Source organism: Miniopterus schreibersii, assembly GCF_964146895.1.
Source record: "Miniopterus schreibersii genome assembly, chromosome: 7".
Classification (NCBI taxonomy): Eukaryota; Metazoa; Chordata; class Mammalia; order Chiroptera; family Miniopteridae; genus Miniopterus; species Miniopterus schreibersii.
In genome coordinates this window covers 22,066,319-22,092,177 of record NC_138108.1, presented here as the reverse complement: position 1 = coordinate 22,092,177, position 25,859 = coordinate 22,066,319, and the positions used below count along the sequence as shown (strand labels likewise).

The 25,859-nt window shown below is 40.5% G+C and overlaps 2 protein-coding genes across 3 annotated transcripts in view; one reads left to right on the top strand and one right to left on the bottom strand.

The window, feature by feature from the left end:
- FAM117B (family with sequence similarity 117 member B) overlaps window positions 1-25,859 on the top strand; it is a 71,599-nt gene that overhangs the window by 5,668 nt on the left and 40,072 nt on the right. For both annotated transcript variants that reach the window (XM_081142813.1, XM_081142814.1), the window contains exon 2: window positions 6,760-6,911. In XM_081142813.1, the coding sequence (XP_080998939.1) occupies window positions 6,760-6,911 (152 nt within the window). The remainder of the gene's footprint in view (window positions 1-6,759; window positions 6,912-25,859) is intronic.
- LOC308559915 (T-cell surface glycoprotein CD1a-like) lies at window positions 20,676-24,057 on the bottom strand. Its single transcript, XM_081143227.1, has 6 exons — window positions 23,843-24,057; window positions 23,021-23,281; window positions 22,323-22,601; window positions 21,825-22,103; window positions 21,403-21,496; window positions 20,676-21,227 (listed from the first exon to the last, which is right to left on the bottom strand). The coding sequence occupies exons 1-6, from the start codon at window positions 23,901-23,903 to the stop codon at window positions 21,185-21,187; spliced, it is 1,017 nt and encodes a 338-aa protein (XP_080999353.1). The 5' UTR covers window positions 23,904-24,057; the 3' UTR covers window positions 20,676-21,184.

Sequence of the window (25,859 nt, the reverse complement as noted above, 5' to 3'; positions counted from 1 at the left end):
TTGTTTCTAAATTCTAGTTGTCTTGCTCACTTGGATTATTACAGTAGCCACTTGATAGGTCTTCCTAACTCAGTTTCTTTTGCATCTATACTGTTGTCTAAAAATTTGTTCTATAATTCAAATCAGATTATGCCACTTCCCCATTACCTTCAGGATAAAATCTAAAATCTTTGGCAGAGCATTCAAGACCTCTGGCCAATTCATAGTCATATTGCACACTTTGTTTCAGCCATTGTAAGGTACATGTAATTCCTAAAACTGTGTTTCACCATTTCTTTTTGTTCTTTTGGCATGCCCATTCCTGCACCATCACTGTCAAATTCCCATATTTAAGAGTTGGATCAAATGCTACCTACTTCACAAAACCTCTGCTCTTCTAGGCATTTCCTCTTCCTTTGGGTGTCCTTCATTGGGATCACTAGTACCTTGTTCGTATTTTATAGGTATGACTTTTTGTAGGTAGGCAGCCTCTGAGATGGCTCCTGATTGGTCCCACTTCTGTTGTTCATGCCCTTGTGTAATTCCCTCCCCTTGAGTGTGAGCTGGACTTAGTCACTCAGTTCTAACAAAAGAATATAGCAAAAGCAATGGGATGTCACTTCTGAGATTAAGTTACCAAAAGAATTGTTAGTTGGATTTTTTAAAAATGTTTTTACAGATTTGTGAAGAAGGGAGAGGGAGAGAGATATAAAAACATCAGTGATGAGAGAGCATCATTGATTGGCTGCCTCCTGCACATCCCCTACTGGGGATCCAGCCCGCAACTCAGCATGTGCCCTGACCAGAAATCAAACAATGACCTCCTGGTTCGTGGGTCAGTGCTCAACCACTGAGCCACACTGGCCTGGCTGTCACTTGGATCTTTCTCTCCCTCCTTCATTTAATCTCTGTCAGAGTCTTTGTTCTGTTAGAGTAGTAACTTTCTATATTTACGTAGTCCTATGGAGAAGCCCAAGTGGCAAGGAATGGATGTCTCATATAAAGTGAGACCTACACTTGTTCTTTGATCCAGCATTTCTACTACTATACTCAAGATAAATAAAACATATATCCACAAAAAGACATGTTACAAGAATGTTATTAATACAGTTGTATGCTGCTTAACGATGGGGATGTGTTCTGAAAAATATGTCATTAAGTGATTTCACCATTGTGTGACTATCATGGAGTATACTTAGACAAAGCTAGATGGTATAGCCTGGTATAGGCTTTATTGCATACCACCTTTGTATATGCATGTCATTGACCAAAATGTGTGGGGCATGACTGTGTATGTTTTATTCTTAATAGTGAAATGCTGGAAATAACCCAATCTCCATCAATAGGCTATTGGATAACCTAATTATAGTATATTGTATTAGTCTAGGTTCTCTGTCTGTCTGTCTATCATATCCATCTCCATCCTATTGACATGTTAGATAGAGATTTATTATAAGGAATTGGCTCATACAGTTATAAAGGTTAAGTCCCACCATTTGTAGTAGGAAAGCCGACGACCCAGAATTATCAGTGGTAGAGTTCCAGTCTGAGTTCAAAGGCCTGAGAACCGAGAGAGCTGATGCTCTAAATTCCAGTCTGAGTCTGAGTGTGAAGGCAGGAGAAGACCAGTGTCCCAGCTTGAAATGCAGTCATGCAGAGAAAGGGTGAATTTTTCTCTTACTCAGTCTTTTTTGTTCTACTTAGGTCTTTAATGAATTGGATGAGGCTCATCCTTATTGGGGAGGGCAATCTGCCTTACTCAGTCTACCAATTCAAATGTTAATCTCATCTAGAAACACCCTCCCAGACACACCTACAATAATGCTTAACCAACTATCTGGGCACCCCATGGCCCGGGCAAATTGACACAAAGTTAATCATCACATATTTCCTTACAATGGAATACTCTTCAGCAATAAAAAAGAATGCATGCTAATACACAAAAAGATGAATCCCATAGTGTGCTGAGTGAAAGCAGCCAACAGACACAAAAGAGTATATACTGTATGATTATATTTACAGTTGTATGACTTTTAAAAAGGCAAAACTAAAAAGAGCAGGTCAGTTTACCTCTGTCCAACGATGGAGAACGGTGTCTTCAAAGGAGCACGTGGAATCGATTTGAGGTGATGGCACTATTCTAAATCGTAATTGTGATGGTGATTAAATAGGTATATTTGTTCTTCAAAACTTCAAATTGTATACTAAAAAAGGGTGCTTTTTATTATATACGTAAATTAAACCTTGTATTTAACAAAAGAATAATTACTAATTAGATTTTTAAATTTCTAGAATAGTTCTTTTTTTTGTATATCATGTCTATAGGAAATCAGTTTGGGTAAATGAATGATTTAGTTCATATTAGGATTAATTTTTAATTAGGTACTACTGTTATCAGTTATTAGTTACGTTACATGTTAATGTTTTATTGAAAACTTAGTGGAGAAATTAACTGAAGAAGAAATATGGAAATAATTGCAGAAACAAAATTAGAACTAAGTTATGGAAATATAGTTTTCCTAGATTTTCCTTTAACAGATTATATTTAAATTCTCATGTAAGTTTCTGGCTCTATTCCCAGTGGAAGGTGTGCAGGAGATAGCCTTTCGATCACATCGATGTTTCTCTCTCCCTCTCCCTTCCTCTCTCTCTAAAAAAATAAATGAAAAAATCTTAAATTTAAAAAAAGATAATGAGCGTAAAAAGATACATATCTGCTGCTGAAAATATCCATCAATATGGGATTAAGTTATGGTGTATCCATTCAGTAAGATACTATACAGCTATTAAAAATGGTGCTGTTTTACAGATTTATATTTGTTGCAGTGGAAATAGGTTCTTGACATGCCGTTTTTATTTTTCAGCAATAAATCATAGTATGCCAGTAGCACCTCATTTATATAAAATTGTACATGTGTGTAAGTGTAGACAGATTTCTGGAAATAAATACTCATTAAAGTGGTTATCTTTGGCAGCTAATTGGTGTTTTTTTTTTGGTACTGTTAGGTTTCTTTATACTGAATATTTATCGTTTTTATACTTAAAAAGGGAAAGTATTCCCCCCTTCCCTTTTTGAACAAATTAATATGTCTGATATATCCCTTCTACTTGTTAAATGATTTTGTGGCTAACAGGAACTACAGGCTTTAAGCCAGTACCTGATCAGGTCTGTAGAACCTTTGTAATGTAATACCTGGGGCAATGGTTTGGGATGCTCTACTGCCATTGAAGCAACATAGGAACCAGTTGAACTGGTACAGATGGTTGGGGAGTTCTGAACTTCGCTGACTGAAATTTTTAATGCCACACCCTGCTGTAGTTAACTTCTATAAAGATGTGCTTTTTAAAGAACAAGAGTCTAGTATGAACTTTTGTTTTGATTTACTTGTTTTTTAGCTTTATTGAGGTATTATAATTAACACAAAATTGTAAGACATTTAAAGTTCACATCATGACAATTTGATATACGTTGTAAAAGGATTCCTCCCATCTAGTTTATTCATTACCTCCCTTCTCCTCCTCCTTCCTCGAGAACATTAAGTTCTACTTTCTTAGCATATTTCAGTTATACAACAGTGTTATCAACTATAGTCACCATGTTCTACATCACATCCTCAGACCTTACTTCTGTTACAGCTGAGAGTTTGTACCCTTTCATCAACCTCTTTCTATTCCCCTCCCCCCCGCACCTCTGTCCCTACTATGTTTCTATGAGTTTAACTTTTTATTCTATTATTCCGCATATAAGTGATACCATGCAATATTTGTCGACTTCCTTTGGAATAACAAAGGAATATCTGAATTTAGTGCATGCACCTGCCCTTGTTGAGAGGAATAGTAATATCAGAGGTCATTCTTTTCTCTGCCTATACGTCAGGTACTGTCGTAATAATTGGGATGGGGAAAAGTAAAATATTTGCTCTCTCTGATATCTTACTGTCTAGTGGAGCACTGGAACTGTCAAGGACCATTTCAATGAACCATAATATGGCAGCACACAGGAGGGCTTTTGACTTACACGTTGATGTGTTTCCTAAACATGAATTAGGCAAACCAAAGAAAGGACATGAAGGTAATCTAGGTAGAGACAAATGCCTGGAGGCATGCAAGGGTGTAGCACACATTGGGACCTGAAAGTTGTTCAGCATGGTAGGGATTGAGGCAGTACAGGCAAGAAAGTGCGGCTGGAGAGGCCAGATGATGAGGATCTTGTCAGCTATCAAAAAGTCTCTTCCTCTGGGCTTCCTTATAAATATACAGCTTTTGTTCATGGAGGCTGGGAATCTTTGAATCATGTTGGATTCTTGAGGCTCCCTTCCCTCCCTTTAACTCCCTCATAATTTGGCACCAAATCCTGTCAATTTTGGGAACCTGGATTGAAATGGAATAATGACAAGCCTGCATATAGGCTGTGTGTTTTTTAGAGCAGACTTAGTCTCTTTAATTTTAGGGCTTAGCGCTGGCTTACAGACCATTAGTAAATGTTTAAATGAGTGGGTCATACATAGGAAGGGAGCTCAAAAGAGAAAATGTTTAGTATTTTTACATGTGACCATGTATAACTTTTCTAAATCTCCATTTCATTATAGAAAATCTAATAGTCTTAGGAGTCTTAGTTGAAAGGTTAACTCTTAGATCAGTGATTTTCAACTGGTGTGCCATGTTGAATTTTTAAAACATGCAGTACCTTACTATTTAGTCAGAGACACTGACCTCTTCCCTTAGATTGTCAAATTAAAAAATGACAACAGCCCGGCTGGGTGTTGCTCAGCAGTTGAGTGACAACCTAGAATCCAGGAGATTGCTATTCCATTCCCAGTCAGGGCACATGCCTGGGTTTTGGGCTCTATCCCCAGGATGGGGGGAGTGCAGGAGGCAGCCGATGAATGACGACTCTCTCCTCATTGATGTTTCAACTCTCTCTCTCCTTCTCCTTTCCTCTCTTTGAAATCAATAAAGATATATTAAAAAAAAAAGACAACAGTCAACATACAACAATATGCCGTCATGTGTAATAGTCCTGTCTTGAACCATAAATGTACAGTATAGGTCATATAATAGAGTTGCATCTTATTGGTCACATTGTATAATAAGGTTGCATCTGATTGGTTAATTCTTGGTACCAGAAATCCTTATATACAAATATAGAGACTTGATTTTTTCAAAAAGTCAACTTTGGATGAAAAGGGTAGGTAATTACTATTATTATTTTTGTAAATCCAAAATTATACCTATTTTTTTGTCAGATCGGCAAAAAATATATTCTTTGGTGTGCTGCAGAATTTTAGTAATTAGTTTATGTGTGCCATGAGATGAAAAAAGTTGAAAATTACTGTCTTAGATCATTAAAAATCTTGAAAATTGAATCAGACCTATTAGTAAGGTCTGTTTGATTAGTTGTACAGGTGGGACTGACAACATCATAGTTAGGGAAGAAAAGTGCCAGACAGCTTTTAGCAATTTGATTTTAATGAATAGTCACCAGTTTACAAGTGTGTGTGTGCGCCTTTTTATCGCCTAGCTAAGAACAATCTTCTTGTGACTGTCTCAAAGAGATTAATTTTTTAGTTAGAGGAAAAATCTTGAACATGTGTATATTTATTGCTTTTCACTTGTCACAGTTAATGTGGGCACACATGTTTTCTTGAACTTATGGATGTGTACTGCATTTCATTTCTCTTAACTATAAAAGGGAAGACTGTATGCAGAAATGGTTAGTGTTTGCAACAATTAGGAATTGTTTTAGTGAAATAATTGTGCCCGTTTTGAAAGCAAATTATGTATCTGAGGCATATCTGTAAAGCAGCCTTAATGATTATCAGCAACACAACAGCCTTAATGATTATCATCAGCTATTAGTTTCTAATAGCTGCTGTAACTGTTATGTTAGTGGAATTTAATCTTTTGTTATTTGGGTCACATAACCAGCAACGGAGCTTTTATATTTGTAACTATGCAAGACCTTTATTAAGACACTGTGTAATACAAGTAAAAGAGAGGTGTCTTAAAGTGTTTTCATATATGGCTTTAAGAAGTGCAAGATATTTGTTATATAGAACTAGAATGATAGTATTATAATTTTATTCATGCATATGTTTATGTTTAATATTTTAAGTTCCTTAATTTTAAAAAATTTTACAGCATAAATTAGCTAAGCATACTCCCACTCCCCATTAAAAAAAGGAGATATGAGGGCATTTCTTCTACATTACCTCTAACTTCCTATTACCTCTAGTATTTTTTTTTGGCTTACATTTAAGTACATAACCTATAGCTTGAAATGCAAAATGTTTGCATACGTGGCTTTTATTATAGCTCCTGTAGCCTAGCTAATGTGGTTTCTTGCGGTCTATTTATTGTAACAAATATCACTAAGATTACGTGTTTTATAGAGATAGATTAAAATGGAATTTTAACTTTATCTTAACTGCCTTATATACTGAATAGTTCCTTATCGGTCCCTGCTTCTTTCCTGGCACTTTATTTTTCCTCCCCTATCTCTGAGCTCTGGCAACCACTAATCTTTCCTCCATTTCTAAAATTTTGTCATTTAAAAAATGTTATATAAATGAAATCATACATTTGAAATTGACTGTTTTTGCTCAGTATAATTTCCTGGAGATTCATTCAACTTTGTGTGAATCAGTATCTTATTATTACTTTTTGTTATTAATTTTTTATATTTTAGTTAGAAAACTCCTGCCTAGTTTAAAACTTAGATCCTGCTTTGTTTCCTCCCTCATCTCTTTTTAAAATAAATATATTTGTCTTAAATTTTAGGTGATAAAACACGACCGCCTTCCTCAAGCCCTTCTACTATCATTCGCCGCACTTCCTCTCTGGATACACTTGCTGCTCCATACCTTGCAGGGCACTGGCCTCGTGATAATCATGGTCAAACTGCTCCTTGCATGAGGGACAAAGCTACACAGGTAGGTGCATTACAGTTCTTATTCTGAAGTGTTTTACTCTGAGACTGTTTTTCATTATATTATTTGTTCTAGTCTGTGATCAAAGTCTTAAAAACATTAATGTATATTAGAATAACCTGAAGCTTATCAAAAGAGCAGGTTTCCAGGCCTGACTTCCAGATATTCTGTAGTAGATTTTGGTTGGGGCTTGGGAATGTGCATTTTAAACAGTTCCAAAAGTAATTCCCATTCATGTGCATGATTTATGGACATACTTTTCTCCCACTTACTCTTTTATAGTTTAGAACCTCACAATATGTTTAATATGGAATTTGGACTTAAAATTTTGTAACAGTAAGGATTACTTTACTTTCTACCTAATCTTATACAGCAGGTCCTTGAATACTGTCATTTCGTTATAATGTTGATGAGAAGCTGTAGGAACTTAACTCTTGTTTATATCAACTAGCCTATAGTAAAATTGGTCTCATTATACATTGTTCCACTAAAGTCACAGAACCTATATATGACATTAAGTGAAGATATAACTATATTTTTGTGCCCAAAATCTTTATGTGTTAGGAGATGGGGATTATATTACATTGCCAATAGATTCTGTAAATGTAAATATCCTAACAAAGGGACTCTGGAAGCAAAGTTTTATACTTTCAGATTCATAAATTTGTAATTAAAAGGATCTTATATCATTTAGATCTGCCTCCTGTTTTACAAATGAGGAACCTGAGGTCCAAGATTATAAAGCCAGTTGATGACTGCATCTTAGTTTGGTACAGTTTCTTTCATAGCATCGACATTTCTTTTCTTAAATTTATCGAACCATGCCCTACTAGGCTTAAACGGAATACAGTGGTACCTTGGTTTTTGAATGTAATCTGTTCTGGAAGACTGTTCGAGTTCTGAAACGTTCGAAATCCGAGGGATCAACAGCCGACAGCTAGGCCTCAGGATCTTGCACTCAGTGGAAGCTGTGTGGCTTGTTCCACTTCCGAGATGTGTTCGAAACCGAAGCATTTACTTTGGGGTTTACCGCCATCGTCTAAACCGAAATATTTGTCTCAACGGAGACGTTCGAAAACTGAGGTACCACTGTATTACATATATCACTGCCTCTGAAATGCTATCACCGGCTAACTGCTCTTTATCCAAATCAACAATTATTCTACCTCTTCAGTTGCCTGTGAGTGTTGTTTTGTGAGCACTTGAACATCCTTAGTAACATTACCACTCTCGATGGCCTCTTGACGTTCTAAAGTTGTGCTAATTGTCGATTTTGCCAGCAACAAAAGCATTCTCTCCTTTGTTGCCTGAGAGATGCTTTTTGTCATGCTGAGGTATCAGCATGAAAGGGTTGTCAGGTCGAAAACTAAAGTTTTGTTTCACAACCAAGACGTTTTTTCCGTGAACAACTTGGCCAAGAACCGAATTGTTCGAGATGGGAGATGTTCAAGAACCGAGGTTTGACTGCATTGTATTCTTCATTATTCTTCATTTCTGAGTTGTTATTTTTAGTGGTTTCTATGTCCTTTTTAATGCTTACATCTCTTTGAGTTCTCACTCTTCCCTTAAGGTTCTTGAGCATCCTTAAATCCTATTTTAAACATTGCATCTGGTATTTTGGTTGCTTCATTTAATTTAGTTATTTTTCTGGGTATTTCTCTTGTTCTTTCTTTTGGGGCATATTTCTTTGTTTCCCCATTTTGTCACTGTGTGTTAGGTAGATCTGGTATGACTTCAAACTTTTTATGATGGTGTTGGGCTCAGTGGCACAATCTTTCAGAGCACCTGAGCTCCGTGCTCAAGGAATGTTTTTTGTATGTTATGTGTACCCTCCTGTTGTAGTTTAGTCTTGAATGCTGTTTATCCTTTTGTGAGTGGAGTTAACCCTTCAGGCTGACTGACTATAAGGATAAACCTCAATCACTGTGTATGAGGTGCTGTGCAGGGGCTGCCCCATAAGGCAAAGTTGTTTCCAGCAGGGTCTGGTGCCTGCTGGAATTCTCTTTTGGGCGTGCCACTTGTGTGGCTAGTTAGGTTGAGCTCTGGTGTGGTCTGAAGTTCACCACTAGTTGTGTTGGTTCTGGGTCCACTTGGGTAGGGTTCAGGTACAGGTCGATGTCAGATGTTGTATGTAACCAGCCTTGGGCTGCCTGTCTGGAGCTACCACGCTCTTCACTATTGTGGTTGCATTTATTTGGCATGGGTGTGTGTGGAAGGGGCCAATCTGTGTATAAGGGTCAGCTTCCTCCAGCTTCGAGCTGGGGGCAGATCTGTAAAAGCACTGAGGCTACCTGAGGTCCACCTCTACCTGTAAGGCATTCCACCTTCCCCTGAGGTTGCCTGGTCTTCCTCCAGAGCCTTCCAAAGAAAGATTGTATAATGTGCCCAGGCTGGTCGTGACCCAGAGGCCCTTCTCTAGGTTGCAAGTTTGGTAAGGGTGGGTAACTGGGGTTGGGAGGTCAGAGCTAGTGGGTCTTCTACTTGGAGTTCATGGGGTCAGGCAGTGAATGACAGGAAAGTGGCCCCTACTCCAGAGCAAAACCACTCAGTCTCTTCCAGAGTCTCCAACTCTAGTTTTCCCAGGAGGGGCATGCCATAGGTTTAAGTTGGGTGCAGCCAGCCATCCCCTCTGTAGGAGCCAGCTGAGCTGGGCAGAGCCACTGGGCTCAGGAGGACATCAAAAGAGTCTTCTATTGGGAGTGATGCTTGCCTAGCTCTAAGGAGTGGGCTAAGCACTTTTTCCTGGTCCCAGACAATATCCTCCAAGAGACTCACACTCTGAATATCTAAGCTCTCTTTTTCCCCCATGAAACTGAGCTCAGTGTGGTAGGATATCCGGGACTTGGAAGAGCAAATCCACACAGATTCCCCTTGGGGGTGGTACCCCTAAGCCTGTAGGAGAGGGCAGGCACTTCTTCCCCTTCTTGGGAAGTGCAATGTAGCCACACAACCCAGCACCCAAGCGTCCAGTTCCTAGACAACTTACCTGGAAGCCCTGGCCTGGTGGCTTAGTTTGTTGGAGCGTAGTCTTGTACACAGGAACGTTGTTGGTTGGATCCCTGATTGGGGTGAGTAAAGAAGGCATCTGATTCATGCTTCTCTCTCACATTGATGTCTTCTTCTCCCTCCTCCTCCCCCTCCCATCAATAAACATATCCTCGGATGAGGAATTAAAAAATAAATAACTTTTAGAAAGCTTCCCTGGGAGGCATGCTCTGAAAGTCTCAGCTCAGCACAACACTCTGATCCCTTTGTGCTGCTGAACTCAGCAGGATGAGGCCAGCCAAGTGATTCAACAGGTGGGGAAGGGGGCACCGGCTATGCACTGTAGATGGGGGAGACTGGTCTCCTTTTCAAAGGCACACAGTTTAGTCAGTCTAAGTCTCTGTGAAAAGCCTCCTCAGAAAAAGGGGCCCGAATATCACTGCTTGGTGCAGCCAGCAGACCCCTCTGCAGGACCCCAGCACAGCAGAGTGGCCTCAGCAGCAGTTGGGGACCAGGCAGTGCACTCCCCAGGCTGATGCTGTACAAATATGAGTGCTCTTTCCTGGGAAGGTGGCATCTGGATCTTGAGCAGACTCTCTTGTCTCCCAGGTGGACTGAATGCCCACTGATTTTCACCAACAGATGATCTGGGTTGGGGATCCTTAGGTGGGATGAGACCTCATGCTCCTGGGGAGAAGAAGTTTTTGTTTCCTATCTCTTTGTTGAAATCTGACTGAGGTCATTGAGCATCATTATTACTAGAGTTTTGAACTCTGCATGTGGTAGATTGCTTGTCTCCAGGTTGTTAGTTCTTTTTTTGGAGTTCTGTTCTGTTCTTTCACTTAGGATGTATTTTTTTTTGTCTCCTCACTTAGGCTGCCTCTCTGTGTTTGTTTCTATATATTAGGTAGAGCTCCTATGTCTCCCAGTTTTGGTAGAGTGATCTTATGTAGCAGGTGTCCTGTGGGACTCAGTGGCACATTATTTCTGTTCACTCGAGTGGGGCACTCAAGGTGTGTCTCTTGTGTGGGTCATAAGTGCCCTCCTGTTGTAGTTGTGCCTTGATTGCTGTTGGCATGTCAATGGGAGGGAATTGACCCTCAAGCTGATTGGTTTTGACGACTGGCTGTGACTGTTGTGGAGGAGGTATTGTGCAAAGGCTAATCCAGGAGTGGGGAATGTCTGGCCTGCAGGCTGAATAGGGCTCTGCCAAGGCATCTGCAGGTGGGACTTGAAATTCAATAAATCTAGGAGCTTTTTTCATAGCTAATTTTTAAGTTGATAATTATGTATGGCCCACGAAAGATGTTATAAATATCAAAATGGCCCTTGGTGGAAAAAAGGTTCCCCAGCCCTGCTAATCCTATGGGGCAGATTCGTTTTAGTGGGGCTCTGGTGCCTGTACAGTCTGCCTTTTGAATGTGTTGTTCATGGAGGTGCTTTGGTGTAGTCTGAAGTTGGGCACTGGGTGTGTTGGTTCTCAGGCCTCTTGGGAGGTGCAGGCCAGGGTCAGCCACTGACTGTGCCCTGCTTGGGGTCCACCTGGTATGAACTGTAAAGTGATCTGCAGCTGGTTGCCCCTTCTGCTGGGCATGGTGGTGCCTGAGAGAGGCCAAGCTGTGAACCAAGTCTGGCTTCCACTACTGCCTAGCCTGAGGCCACTTATCAAGTGGTGCAGAGCACATTGAGGCCAAATTCTATATATTTGAGGTTTGTGAACCTTTGAGAGATTTTAGGAAAGTCTGCTGCACGGGCCAAGGCAGACCATTTGTATGGAAAAGCCACTGGAAGAGGCTTGGTTTAGCCCACAAATTGGGTGGGGCGGAGTCTCAGTGAATTACCAGGGTTGATGGATACTGAGAGATGGTGCCTGCCTGCACCTGCAGGGGGAGAGCTCAGCAAAGAAACAATGGCATCTGTTAGCACTTCTAAGAGAAAGCTGCACCTCTATGCCTCGTCACAAACAAAGACAATTTTAGAACCTTCTCCTATGTCCCTGGTGCCTTTCGAGCTGCCATCCTGGCACTGGAGCTCAAAGTTAGTGAGTCTGTCAGCAAGTAAGTTTGTGTGGGCCCTTTAAGAGGAATGCCTGGGACTGCAGAAGCTCTACCTCAGCCACAATCTCTGCTGGTTTTCACAGCCAGAAGTTATGGGAATTTCTCTTCCTGGCACTGAAACCCTGGGCTGGAGGACCTGATGTGGGGCTGGGAGCCCTCACTCCTCAGGGGGGAACCTCTGCACCCTGGATAATCCATCTGGTTTTTAACTGCCACAGGTGGGTGAGACCAGCCCATTCTGCATCTTTGCTTCTCTTACCAGTCTTGACATGGTTTCTTCTGTATATTTTTAGTTATAGGACTTATGTTCAACTAGACTTCAGGCAGTACTCAATGATTGTTCTGTAATTTAGTTCTAACTTTGATGTGGTTGTGGGGAGGAGGAGAATACAGCTACTTTACCATCTTGACCCACCTTTATCAATTTTTTGTTTTGCTTTTTATTTTAACTTTTAGTGCCTTAAAATTAATTTTAATTTTCTACCTTCTAATTTTTTAATTTTGTTCTTTTCTTTAGCTTCCTCAATTAAAATCTTAGCTCATATGTTTTTAGTCTGTCTTATTTACAAATAAATCCTTTTAAAAGCTGTAATATCCCCTATATGTGTCACTTTAGAATTACTTATGAACCAGAAAAAAAGAATTTGTGCTCACCTATGTTAAAACAATGCATGGTGATAAGATTGCAAAAACTACTCTCGACGGTGGCTCAGTGGTTAGAGTGTCACAGGTTTGATTCCCAGTTGAGGGCACATACCTTGGCTGTGAGTTCACTTGTTGGCCCTGGTTGGGGCAAGTGCGGGAGGCAGTTAGTTGATGTGTCTCTCTCACATCAATATTTTTCTCTCTCTCTCTCCCCCCTTCCATTCTCTCTAAAAAACAAAAGCAATGGGAAAAATATGCTCAGGTGAGGATTAACAACAACAAAAAAGATGGCAAATACTAATCTTTAGTGACCATTGTATTAAAATTTCAGATTATTTAAAATTAAAAGCAGATGTGTGAGTGCAGATCCACACTTTGTTCATAGTCCATGTCTGTATCTCCTTTTAGATACTGAGGTTCTGAATGTACAGATCGCCACAGAAAATTGAACAATGCATAAATAAACCATTTCTGAAACTTATAGACCACACCAATTTTCACATTCACCAATAAATGTTTCTAACCCCAAACTGAAGTCACACAGAAAATGAATTTCAAAGTGAGAATGGCTAATACTAATTTTTATGACACAATATGGATTAATTTTTCCTTTAATCTTGCTAAAATTCCTTCCTGTTTCCTGTTCCTGCCTGTGATGGAACATTGTATGTAGATGTGGCCAATTTATTAGAAATTTCTTATAAGAAGAAATTTCCCTCCTGTTGTTTTATATTGAAATTGTATATACTTAAAAATTTCACAAGTTTTCTTTTAATCTTTCTTCTAGAAATGAGAAATTTCCTATAAACTTGCAGCTTACTGTGGACTTGATCAATTAAACTTCCTCTCATGTGTGAATAAGAAGAGGATTTTAAAAACATCAGAAACAATGAAATAATAATCAGAGAATTCAATTAAATGATTATGAGGCAGAAACATAAATATTTATAAATGTGATGATACAATGATAAACCTCTCATTTACAAAGCTGACTATAGCCATCTGGTCACATTATATGAAATTCCTTCAAAAAAATCTTAAAAACAAATCTTTTACATGACATTAATAGTTAAGAACAAAATTAAAAAGTTAGAAAATCATTAAATACTAACTTACACACTTTTACTATTTAACACAGTTTTACTTTTTAAAAATATTTTATTTTTACATTTGATCAACAGTTAGGGTGGGACACAATACCCAGTACCTTACGTCTTTTCACAAATGGAGTAGCATTGTCATCATTCCCTTACTTGCTGCCCTGACGTGCCTAGTAATTCTGACAAACCAACCAGTTCCTTTCAGTTGAGAAATCCCGGGAGGTTTACATATCAGCTGGTATTTTCTAAGTTCAGTTACAAACCTGCCTCACATTAGATACTGAGGTCTCTCTCCTTTCTTGAGGAGAATCTTAGTTATGGAAACTACTATCCCCTAAACTTGAGCCCACTGTGACTGAGACAAAATGTTTGTTTAGGAAGCCAACAAAACAGGAACAAGCTTGGAAGAAGACATTATTAATTTTTTTGAAATACTTGGAGACACAGCTGCACCTCATATTTTAGAACAATTTTCAGTGATTGTGTTTATGATACAAATAGTAAAAGCTGAATATGTAAGGAATGGATGAATGAATGAAGACAAAAGAAACAAACCTATTGTTTCAGGAGATACTCCATGGTAAATGTCTTGCATTTTGATTAACTGTCATTGCAGCAACATTTTATGATTTATAAAGTGCTGGTGCTAGCCCTGGCTGAGTGGTTCAGTTGGTTGGAGCATCATCCCATACACCAAAAGATTATGGGTTTGATTCCCGGTTGGTGTGCCACTGAGTGATGTTTCTCTCTCACATCCATGTTTCTCTTTCAACTCAATAAAAACATATCCTCAGGTGAGGATTTAAAAAAAAGTGGTGCTAGATTGTTTTTTCATCTCTGTGAAAACCCTGAGTATGTATTTTTGTCACCATTTAACTAAAGAAAGCAAGGAAGATCAGGGAGCCTTTCCAAAGTTACTTACTTACCCAGCAGCGGAACCAGCACTTTGATTCCTTGTCAGTGGTTTGTTAGAAATGTATGAAGAGTTCAGGAGAGGGATTGGTCCAGATGTCATAGTTAAAAAGCAAGACAGTTGTAAGAGTTGAACAGAACAAAGACACGATAGAAAAAGTAAAAGGACAAGAAACCAATTTTAAAGAATAAAGGAAAGGGAAGAGAGAAGTAAAGAGAAATGTTGCAAGGAAGATTAACAGTTCCTTGAGGTTCATGTAGATCAGAAGATGTTTCTGTCACAAACAAAAAAAAGAATCCCACTTATTGGGCTAAAGCAATAAAGGGAATTTATGGGCTGACATAAGTGAGAAATCATGGTCACTTCGGCTTTAGCTAGAGTTTAATCTGTACTCTTCTGTGGCTCTGTTGTCTCTTCCTTGTTAAAAAAAAATTTTGTTGTGGTTGCTGCTGTTTTCAGCTTATTGAGGTATAACTGACAAATGAAAATTTTATATATTTAAAGTCTACAATTCACTGTTTTGATTTATGTATATGTTGTGAAATGATCACAGCAGTCAAGTTAATCAGCATGTCCGTTAACTCACATAGTTACTTTATTCTTTTGAATGGAGAATACTTAAGATATACCCTCTTAATAAATTTCAGGTATATAATTCCTTTGCCTTCTTGAATTTATAATTTTATCTTCAGCTTGCTTCTCTGGTGTTGAAAAAATAGCTTCAGTTGTTTCAAGCTTCATATCTCACATCATAACATCCAGGACAAGAAAGAGCATCTTTTTTCCCTACCATCAAACACAAGAATCAGGCTCTATGTAAACTGTACCACCTCAGAGCAGATGCCTGCCTAGCCCTGAACCATTACTCTGAGCTAGGATACATGGCATCTATATGATGATTTGGCTTAAATTATATGTTAACAGTCCATCCTTTAGCCTATCACATTGTCAGGGATGCTTTCTCACATTTGCCTTAGGCTGATCAGGTTCAAAGTACAGATGAGAGAGGAGTCAACCAACCAGAAACCACATGGCTGCTATGCATGTATGTCAAGGTAGATTGACACCTAGAGAAGTAACCAACCAGTATAGTGCAGGTAGGAAAATTGCAGCAGTCCCACTGTTTGTTTTGTCCCGTCCCGCTATTTTTACCTTTCCCCCATCTCCCATCTCCACTTAATTTTGCAAAAATTTTGACATGTATCTGCTGCCACCTGCACTAGATTCATATGGATGTTCTTCCCCTGGTCCCCGTCTCTCAGCTCTCTAAACAAACTAGAGCTCAGTCCCTTTCCCCTAGTTCAACCGCAATAAGTTGCTGTACTAAGAAACTAAGATAGATGCAGGAATGAAAACAATATACTTATGGAATCAAATTAGGAGGGCAAATTTTTTTTAAAAAATTTATCTTTATTGTTGAAAGTATTACAGGTGCCCCATTTTTTCCACCCAGTTGACCCCCTCCTCCTCCCTCCCACCCTCTCCCCAGGCCTTCACCCCATTATTGACTGTGTCCATGGGTTATGCATATATGCATGTAACTTCTTTGGTTAATCTCTTCCCACCCTCCACCCCCTTCCCTCTTTCCTCTGAAATATGATCGTCTGTTGCCTGTCTCTGGATCTATTTAGTTCGTCAGATTCTTTTGTTCATTAGCTTCTTCTTAAAGAAGACCCTTCAACATTTTCTGTAGTGCTGGTCTGGTGGTTGTGAACTCCTCTAGCTTTCTCTTATCTGTGAAGTTCTTTATCTGACCTTCAGTTCTAAATGATAGCTTTGCTGGGTACAGCAGTCTTGGTTGTAGTTCCATGTTTTTCATCACTTTGAATATTTCTTGCCACTCCCTTCAGGCCTGCAAAGTTTCTGTTGAGAAATCAGCTGACAGTCGTATGGGTGCTCCCTTGTAGGTAACTAACTGCTTTTCTCTTGCTACTTTTAAGATTCTGTCTTTGTCTTTAACCTTTGGCATTTTAATTATGATGTGTCTTGCTGTGAGCCTCTTTGGGTTTCTTTTGTTTGGGACCCTCTGTGCTTCCTGGACTTGTAAGTCTATTTCTTTCCCCAGGTAGGGGAAGTTTTCTGTAATTATTTTTTCAAATAGGTTTTCAGTTTCTTGCTCTCTGTCTTCTCCTTCTGGCACCCCAATAATATGAATGTTGGGCCTCTTAAAGTTGTCCCAGAGACTCCTATACTATATTCATATTTCTGGATTTTTTATTATTTTATTTACTTTTTATATATCTTTATTGATTTCAGAGAGAGAAAGGAAGAGGGGGAGGGAGGGAGAGAGAGAGAGAGAGAGAGAGAGAGAGAGAAACATCAATGATGAGAGTCATTGATTGGCTGCCTCCTGCACGGCACCCGCGGGGGATTGAGCCCGCAACCCAGGCATGTGCCCTGACCTAGAATCGAATCCTGATCTCCTGGATCCTAGGCTGACGCTCAACCGCCGAGCCACGCCTGACCGGGCTGGATTCCTTTTTTTGCTCTTCTGGTTGGGTGTTTTTTGTTTCCTCATGTTCCAAATTGCTGATTTGATTCTCAGCGTCCTCTACTGTACTGTTGATTCCCTGTAAGTTATTCTTCATTTCAGTTCCCGTAGCCTTCATTTCAGATTGGTACTTTATTATGTCATTGATTTTCTCAGTTATTTTTGTAATACTCTTACTAATATGGTTGAGCATCCTTATAACCAAAATTCTGAACTCTCTGTTAGCTTGCTTGGATCTATTTCATTTAGTACCTCTTCTAGAGATTTCTTCTGTTCTTTCCTTTGTGACATATTTCTATGCCTCTGCATTCTGGCTGCTTCCTGGTGTTTGTTTCTGTGTATTAGGTAGAGCTGCTATGTCTCCTGGAATTTGTAGAGTGGCTTTGTGTAGTAGGTGTCCTGTAGGGTCCAGTGACTCAGCCTCCCAGTAACCTGAGCTGTGCCTTCTAGGTGCTCCCCTGTGTGGGTCGTGTGCACTGTCCTGTTGTAGTTGAGCCTTGGTTGGTGTTGGCATCACTGGGAGGAATTGACCCCCAGGCCAATCGGCTCTGAGGACCAGCTGCAACTACAGCCAAAGAGCTGCTGTGCTGGAGACACCCCTATGGAGCAGGATTTACATCAGTGGAGCTTTGGTGTTTACCAAGTGCTCCCATTGAGTGTGTCACTCTTGGATGTGGTAGGGTTGTAATCCAGCGTGGTTGAGTGTGACTACCAGGTGCACTGTCTCTGGGGCCTCCCTGGAGGTGCAAAGTCAGCCTCTGCCAGCTCTTCCCAGGGCCACCTAGCGAACTGTAGTTGGCTGCTACTTGTGCTGGACTTGCCATTGTCCAGGAGAGGCCAAGCTATGAGCCAGTGCAGGCTGCCACTAGTGCCAGGCCTGGGGCCACTTATCAAGGCTTATGGGGCACGGTGCTGCTTGTTTGAGAGATTTTAGGGAAGTCCTAAGCATAAAGCTTGAGGCACCACTTGTGTAGAAAAGCCCCTGGAAGTGGCCTGGATGAGCCTGCAGGTGGGGAGGGGCGGGGTCTCCAGGAATCACGGGGCGGGGCCAAAGGTGTGAGTCAGGTGCTGGGGATTGAAATATGGCGCCTGCCTGCCGGCTGTGTGCCGGGAGGGCTCACCAAAGGAGCAATGGCCTCTGCTAGCTCTTCTGCCTGGGAGAAAGCTGCCCCTCCACCTCTCACCCCGATTTCAGGCAGGTTAGTTCCTCCCCAAGTGTCCCAGGTTCCTTTCAAGCTGCTGCCCCGCGCTGGGGCTCAGAGGAAGCGCATCTGAGTGAGTCCGTGTGCGGCCCTTTAAGAGGAGCTGCTGGGGCTCCCACAGCCTCTGTGACCCTCAGCAATAGTCTCTTCTGGTTTTCATAGCCTGGAGTTGTGGGGATCTCTCTTCCCGGCCCTGGAGCCTTGAGCTGGGGCCCTGCTGTGGGGCTGGGACCCCTCCTCTGGGAAACCTCCACCCTGGAGATGTCCCTCCCGGGTTTAAACTGTGGCACCGGGTGTGGGCCCGCGGCCACATCTCCGGGATTCAGCCCTGATCTGCCTGCGTTTCCGCCCCTCCTGCAGGTCTCGATGGTTGTAGGACTTCTGTGCAGCCAGAGTTCAAGAGGTTCTGAGTGATGGTGGTTCTGTATTTTAGTTGTAATTTTGATGTGGTTGTGGGAGCCGTTGGGTACAGTTGCTACATACGCCACCACCTTGTTTCCTCAGAGGACAAAATTTTTAAGTTCAGAAGACCGTGATGATCTTTCTGTTCCTCACTACTTTATACTAGTATGTTTCTGCTGCATGGCAAGTGCTTAGGAATTAGTTTTGGAACGAATTAATGAATTCTGAAGTAATTAAAGTCTATTCGTGGGTATCTCAGTTTACTCCGCCATTTGTGTTGAGGTGAAACAAGGTGACACAAGGTGACGCTCTTCCTTCTTGTTTCAGTGTTCCCACTATAAACAAGTATCCCTTTCATGGTCTGTTTAGTGCCACGTTTTTCACATTTCTTGTGCTGTTTATTGGTCATTTTGACTTTTAAAATATCCCTGAAGCATAGTGCTGAGGAGCTCTAGTGTTCCTGAGCACAAATAGACTGTAATATGCCTTACAGACGAAATGCATGTGTAGATATACTTCGTTCAGGCATGAGTTATAGGGCCATGAGTTGAGTGTTAATAAATCAACAGTGTAGCAAATCCAGAAAAAAGAAGAGGAATTTGCTGACCTGTATGTAGAGCTGCTCACAGCCTGCTAAAGTAACATTTATAATGCTATGATGAAGCTGTGGAGTAGGTGGAAAGGGAGCTAGCTTTGTGAATTCATGATATAATGACCATTTTTATTCGTTTTTTGAAAGCATAATAGCACAGCTGTGTGGCTAAAAGTAAAAAATATTTAAAATTACATCACCCAGTGTCAGTAAATGTTAAATACTCTTAGCTGGTGTTTTCTTAAAAAATACTGCAGCCCTAACCCATGTGACTCGGTTGAGTGTCATCCCGTGCACCAAAAGGTCACCCATTTGATTCCTTATGGGTTCCATCCTCAGTAGGTAGTTGATTGATGTTTTTCTTTCACATTGATGTTTTTTCCTCTTTCCCTTTCCTTTCCTCTCTCTCTAAAACCAATAAAAACATCAAAAAATACTACATATAATAAATGATTTGAAATTATACATTAAATAAGGTGTCTTTAAACAGAAACACACATAAAGCAGAGCTGTATATTCATTAGTGGACAAAAATGTTTTGACCAGAGATTCACAGGAACGTAACCCTGTATTTTCCCTAGGAGCAGTGACTCAACATTCATTAATTCAGTGATCACAGTGTCTTTAACACACCACAATAAATAGCAAGGATGCACTATATGTACTCTCCTTGCTTTGATCTCATTTCAATTCTGTGAACACACTGATCTCTTTTCTTGACCATCTTCTTTTTGCTTCTGTGACACGCTTGCACTGCTACCTCTCAGACTGCACCTGTATCAGTGCTTCTCAAAATGCTTTTTTTAAACATATCTTTATTGATTTCAGAGAGAGGAAAAGAGGGGGAGAGATAGAAACATCAATGATGAGAGAATCATTGATCGGCTGCCTAGCCCACAACCCGGGCATGTGCCCTGACCGGGAATCGAACCCTGATCGCCTGGATCCTAGGTCGATGCTCAACCACTGAGCCACACCCGGCTGGGCAGTGCTTCTCAAATTTTAATGTACCTATGAATCCATTGCTGATTTTGCTGAAATGCAGTTATGATTCAGTAAGTCTGTGGTGAGGTCCAAGAGTCTAGATTTCTAACAAGCTCCAAGGGGATAACTCTGTTGCCGAACCACACTAAATAGCAAGGACTATATCCTGCCTTCCTCTTTTTGTTTAAAATACTTGGAGCAAAAATTTTACACCAGTAGATCTCTACAGTTAAATTATAAGAATGGTTAGAGGCAAAATTGTTTTTCTCCTCAGGGACTCGGAGAAGTCACTAAGGAACTAGTAAAGCGTGAAGACTTTTAACAAAAAGAACATAAAATGTCTCAACTGCTACAAACACGTCAGGGAGATAAAGAGTAAGAAAAGACTATATATTTGGCATAAACTTAACACAGACTTTTATTGAAAACATATTACATTCAGTTAATACACTTTGTAAATGATACAAACTTTAAAAAGACTTTGCTCTCAAGAAACTTAAAAATCAGTAGGGGGAAATGGGCCCACATAACTGCAACAAAGGATAAAAAGTGAGAAGCAGATTCAACAAAGTACACTGAAAAGTGTGGTGGGAGTTCAGGCACTGCTTCACTTGTGAATGAGGGAAAGCCCCGAGAAGGAAATAACATCTGAAATGGACCTGAGATTCATTAATTTTTCAATATGTAGATGTTGCTAGGATCTCATTTTATCCAGAGTTAAAATATGCATTTTAAAGTCTCAGAACTGGGTCAGAAAGCAAGTCATGCAAAATTACATTGAGCTTATATTAATAACTGATCAGTAAACAAACATAAACAACAACAGAACTTGTACAAGGGGAGTTGAAAGGACATTATCACCATGCTGCGTTTAATATGTCCTGAGTCCCAGGGCTGCTGGAATCTCATTCCAAAGGAAGAAGAGTGGGAGGAGGTTCACAGTGTGACCTAATAAGAACAGAGATGAAAGTTACTCTGCATGAGGTGGAGGTGAGAATTGAAGAGTAAAAGGAAAGGGACTGAGGAAAGAAGAACTAATGGGGGGGGTGGGGAGAGAGAGAAGATGGGAAGACAAGTTAGGGAGTGGATAAAAGTACAGGAAAGACGAATACAAAAAACTCACCGGTGCTTTTTAAGACAAAATGCAAGACCTGTCAGAAGCACCAGAGGCACCATCACTGCCAAGATGATCAAGCCCAGGGAGCTATGATGATGTTCTGTGGGTTTGGATGCACACAAGAGTGTCATTTCAAATCCACCTCATTTACTACATTTTTCTGTCTTTTTTCATTTGAGTGTTCATCTCACTAATGTCCTCTCTTCCTATTTTCTCTCTCATCCTTCTTCAGAGATGAATCTTTCATCTAACCTTCAACATCTTCCTACATCTACAGGTCTCATTTTCAACTCTTTTATTTATTCAAAAAATTATTTTCTTTCTTTTGGGCTTGGCGTCCATAAGTCCCAAATTTTTTATTTGGCTCTCCTGCTCCTCTTGTGGACTGTCTACTCCTATTCCCAGTGTGGGCCCCATTTTTTTCTTACCCAAGTGGAGGATGATGTCCTGGCCTTCTAGACTGCTATGTTTCACCCGACAAGATAGACCAGATGTCTCAGTGGCTTCCACATCCAAGGAAACTCTAAGGTACCATGTCCCATCAGCATTGGGCAAGATATCACTTTGTTGAGTGCCCTGTTGTACCTGTTCACCTCGCATCCACTTAACCCAGATTGGCTTTGGATGGAAGCCAGAGACGTGACAAACCAGCATCTGACGGTCAGAATGAGAATTGGGGCCAGTGGACAGCCAGGCTTCTGGTTTTACTGCAGAGGACAGGAAAGATATTCAAATAAGGACTCTAACACAGACTTGGAGGTTTATGTCTTCACATCAGTTTAGACAGACACATCTATCTCATGCTGGGAATTCATCATGCATTATCCCTCTCCCTCTTGACTCCTTCTTATCCTCAATTTAAAGGGGTAGTAGGAAGGTATAATTTTAAAAATAGAAAAATTTTGGAGGAAGGATGTGGGACTGACCTTTTTTCTGGAGGTCTGCCTTCCCTATATCACGGACACTGAAGAGGAAACGTAGGCAGGTTTCACTGAGGAACCTGTGTATTATTTTGTTGGTGGCATGGGCCTGATTGAATACTCTGCATGCTTGCTGTGCTTTAGTTTCATTCTTTATAGATGGCAACCATGAATTGTTCTGGAAGTGCACAAGCTCTGATCCTTGATAAGCAAGTCGATCGAAGACTTCCGTGGCTCCCCCAGGGTGCAGCTCACAACCCATTGCTATCTGTAATTCAATGGGATCTAGGGAAGAGGAAGTAAAAAAGATGAAATTAGTGGAAGCAAAAAAAGGAAGTAGAAGAGAGAAGTTTGGGGGATTTGAGGTAATGGGACAAAGTTTGGTTTAATCAGAATTTCCAAAAAAGCATAATTGGTGGTAGTTGAAGGTGGAGGAAGAAATGACCTGTTTTTGGAAATAGAATGGAGCACAAATTGTTGAAAGAAGGTGACATAAATGGTGAGAGCAAGAGAATAAGGAAGCACTTAGTGTGGGAGAGTTGTGGTTATAATAATCTAGGGTGAACGAAATGCCATAGGTTACAATAAATGTACAGACAGAGATTGATGAAGAGATTGAATGTGGGGGGGAAATGGAATAAGAAACTCATTGAGACCCCCCCCACACAAACATTGCACCTCCCCATTTTGGGAATGGAACTTACATTCAAACTTCCATTGAATGGCATAGTTACGAAATTGCGGCAGTGCTTTGTGGAATGCACGGGAGAGCTCTTCCAGGTCTGTTATCTCCTTGTTGCTCAAGTTGCCCTTGGACCAAGGCTGCAGAAAAATACTGCCAGATTTGCTTTCCCACCTAAGAGTCTGCAAGTCATCCAACCAACCGGAGTTCCAACTTTGTGTCCAGGATCGATTGTGGAAGGATGAGATATGGATAATTTTGAAGGACATCTGCTCCTGGAAGCCTGTGGCAAAAGAAGAGATAGAATGAGGAGGAAAAAAGGCATTGGGAAGGAGAGAGACTGAAAAAAGGTGCCAGAAAGGGAAAACTCAGAATCTGGAGATAAGGGAAATCATAGTTACCTCAGCAGACATTCACCTGCCCAAGGCCCCATGCTTTAAATACAACCTTCTAAAGAGCACTGGTTCCTAGAGTAAGGAATACTTAGAATGGAACTGTGCTGAGAGTCTCACTCTCCAGATATGTTCTGAGGACACCATACCACACAGAAACACACACACACACACGACACTGCAACACACACGCACATACTCTTGACACTGTACCACACACACACCCTTTTGCACCCAGCTGGGCAGTTGAGTAAGGGATACTTAGAATGGAACTGTGCTGACAGTCTCACCCTCCAGGTATGTTCTGAGGACACCACACCACACACACACATGCGCGCGCGCGCACACACACACACACACTGAGGACACTGCAACACATGCACACACTCTTTTGACACCGCACCACACACATACCCTTTTGCATCCGACTAGGCAGTTGTCAGAGTTCTTACCATCTTCATTGTCACCACCTGGGAGGAGAGCTGCTAGCAACAGAATTTGCAGAAACAGCATTTCATTTACAGGTGTTATTTCTTTCTCAGAGAAGTTTGTCTTTGATTTCTGGTTTAAATGAACCTATCCCACCCACAATGCCTCTGTTCTGACTGACTTCTACAAACGGACCAAAAAAGTGCTCCTTCCCTAAACCTTAGACACCAATTCAGCCTCTCATTTCCCCTCCAGTTCTGACTCTTCTCTGGCTTTCAGCATCTCCCCTTGTTGCCAGCGCTCATTCTGTTCCTCTTTCTCTAATTCTGCCTCTATAGAATAAGTCTTATGTGGCATTGAAAAGTCAGTTTACCTCTGGGACATTTTCTTTTCATTCATACAATAAAAGCATCAAACTAAATGGTTTTCCAGTTCCTACCAAATGTTCTTATGTTCCTGCTTTTTTGTCACTCTGTCCTTCTCTTGCCCGATTTAAATATTGCCCAAATACACTCTTCTGTCTAAGCCCCACTTCACCTCATTCATCTCAGTGGTTGCTTTATTTGATTTTCAGAATCTCCTATGATTGTCCTGTGTAACAGTATAAACTACTACTCCATTATTCTTAGGGAAGAACCAGTAGCCATCACAGAGACCACAGGAACCTTGAAACATAAAGAAAAATCTCCTCTGTTTGATTTGCATTGATACATATTCATTTACCCAAGAGGCACTCAGTACCTGCCTGGATACAAGCATCGTGCAACACTCAGGAATATATAGTGGTCTGCAATGCAATCATGTTATTCAAAGAGCTTTTATTCTACTTAGGAAGAAGACACATAACCAAGAACTATAAATCTTGATGTGCTCGGTTTTATAATAACGTATAGACTAGACAAAACCAAGCCTTTCTGAAACTGTTTGTATAGTGGAAACCCTTAACTGATGTTGCCCACTCAAAAATCTTGACTTCAGTGGTTTGCTCAGGGTGTTAGGTCTCTCTACCTCTGTTGTACTGAATCCTCAATATCTAACAGAATTCTTGGCAAGGTGCTCAATGAAGAAGTTTGAATGATTGAATAATTTGGTTCAGGCATCCAATTATTTTTTTTAATTAGGTGTATTTTTTAACATAATTTTTTAAGACATCAGGAACCAGTACTTGTATTTCTGCTTGGTGAAATGAGAATTTTATACAGTTTTATTCAGGATTAAAATATATGCTAATACCTGGCAGGTGTGGCTCTGTGGTTGAGTGTCCCGCTATGAACTAGGAGGTCAAGGTTTGATTCCTGGTCAGGGCACATGCCTGGATTTTGGACTTGATAACTGGTGGGGAGTGTGCAGGAGGCAGCTGATCAATGACTTTTTCTCATCAATGATTTTTCTTTCTCTCTCTTACTCTCCCTCCCTCTCTCTGAAATTAATAAAAACATATTGAAAAATAATATATATGCTAATAAGCATGAAGTTTACACAGAGGGTTATGCTGTAAATCTCCCATTATAATTTTTTAAAAAACAGTAATAATTTGTGGGAAATGAAATTAATAGAGCATTCTGGGGTTATTTATCCAAGGTTTCCTTCTTATTGGCCTTGCTTGGACGTTCCATGCTTTTTTATCATAAGCTGGTCTTTGCTGGGCATGCTGACTCTCCTCTTTCATGCTTATAATATTTAAAAGGTTCTTACAATTCTGTTTTTCTAACCAAACTATTTGGCAGGGCAAACTACTAATTACTGAACATGTCTTACTATCATCCTGCAGTGACCTTTTGAAGCCCCAAGCTACCTTACCTCATCTTTACCTCAGAATTGCCTCATCTACCTCATTTTAACTGTGAACAAAAAAAGGGCTTTGTAATAAATCTGACAAGTTCAGTGACAGAAAGTTACCTCACAGGGTGGCCTGATCATAAATTTCTAACGAGGCAAGTCATAACGGGTGCTCCAGGTCTACAAAAGGCTTATCTTTGCCTTAAGCAAGCTCTATTCGTTGTTCTTATGCATCTAGGCTAACACCTTTGAAATGTCAGA

What these genes read in the sequence shown, in the direction of transcription:
- LOC308559915 (XM_081143227.1), bottom strand. Translation starts at nt 23,903, where the DNA reads ATGCTGTTTCTGCAAATTCTGTTGCTAGCAGCTCTCCTCCCAGGTGGT. An exon ending in CATTCAATGGAAGTTTGAAT is followed by an intron (nt 22,602 to 23,020) that starts GTAAGTTCCATT and finishes CCTCTTCCCTAG; the next exon opens with ATCCCATTGAATTACAGATA. An exon ending in TTTTGTCTTAAAAAGCACCG is followed by an intron (nt 21,228 to 21,402) that starts GTGAGTTTTTTG and finishes TGTTCTTATTAG; the next exon opens with GTCACACTGTGAACCTCCTC.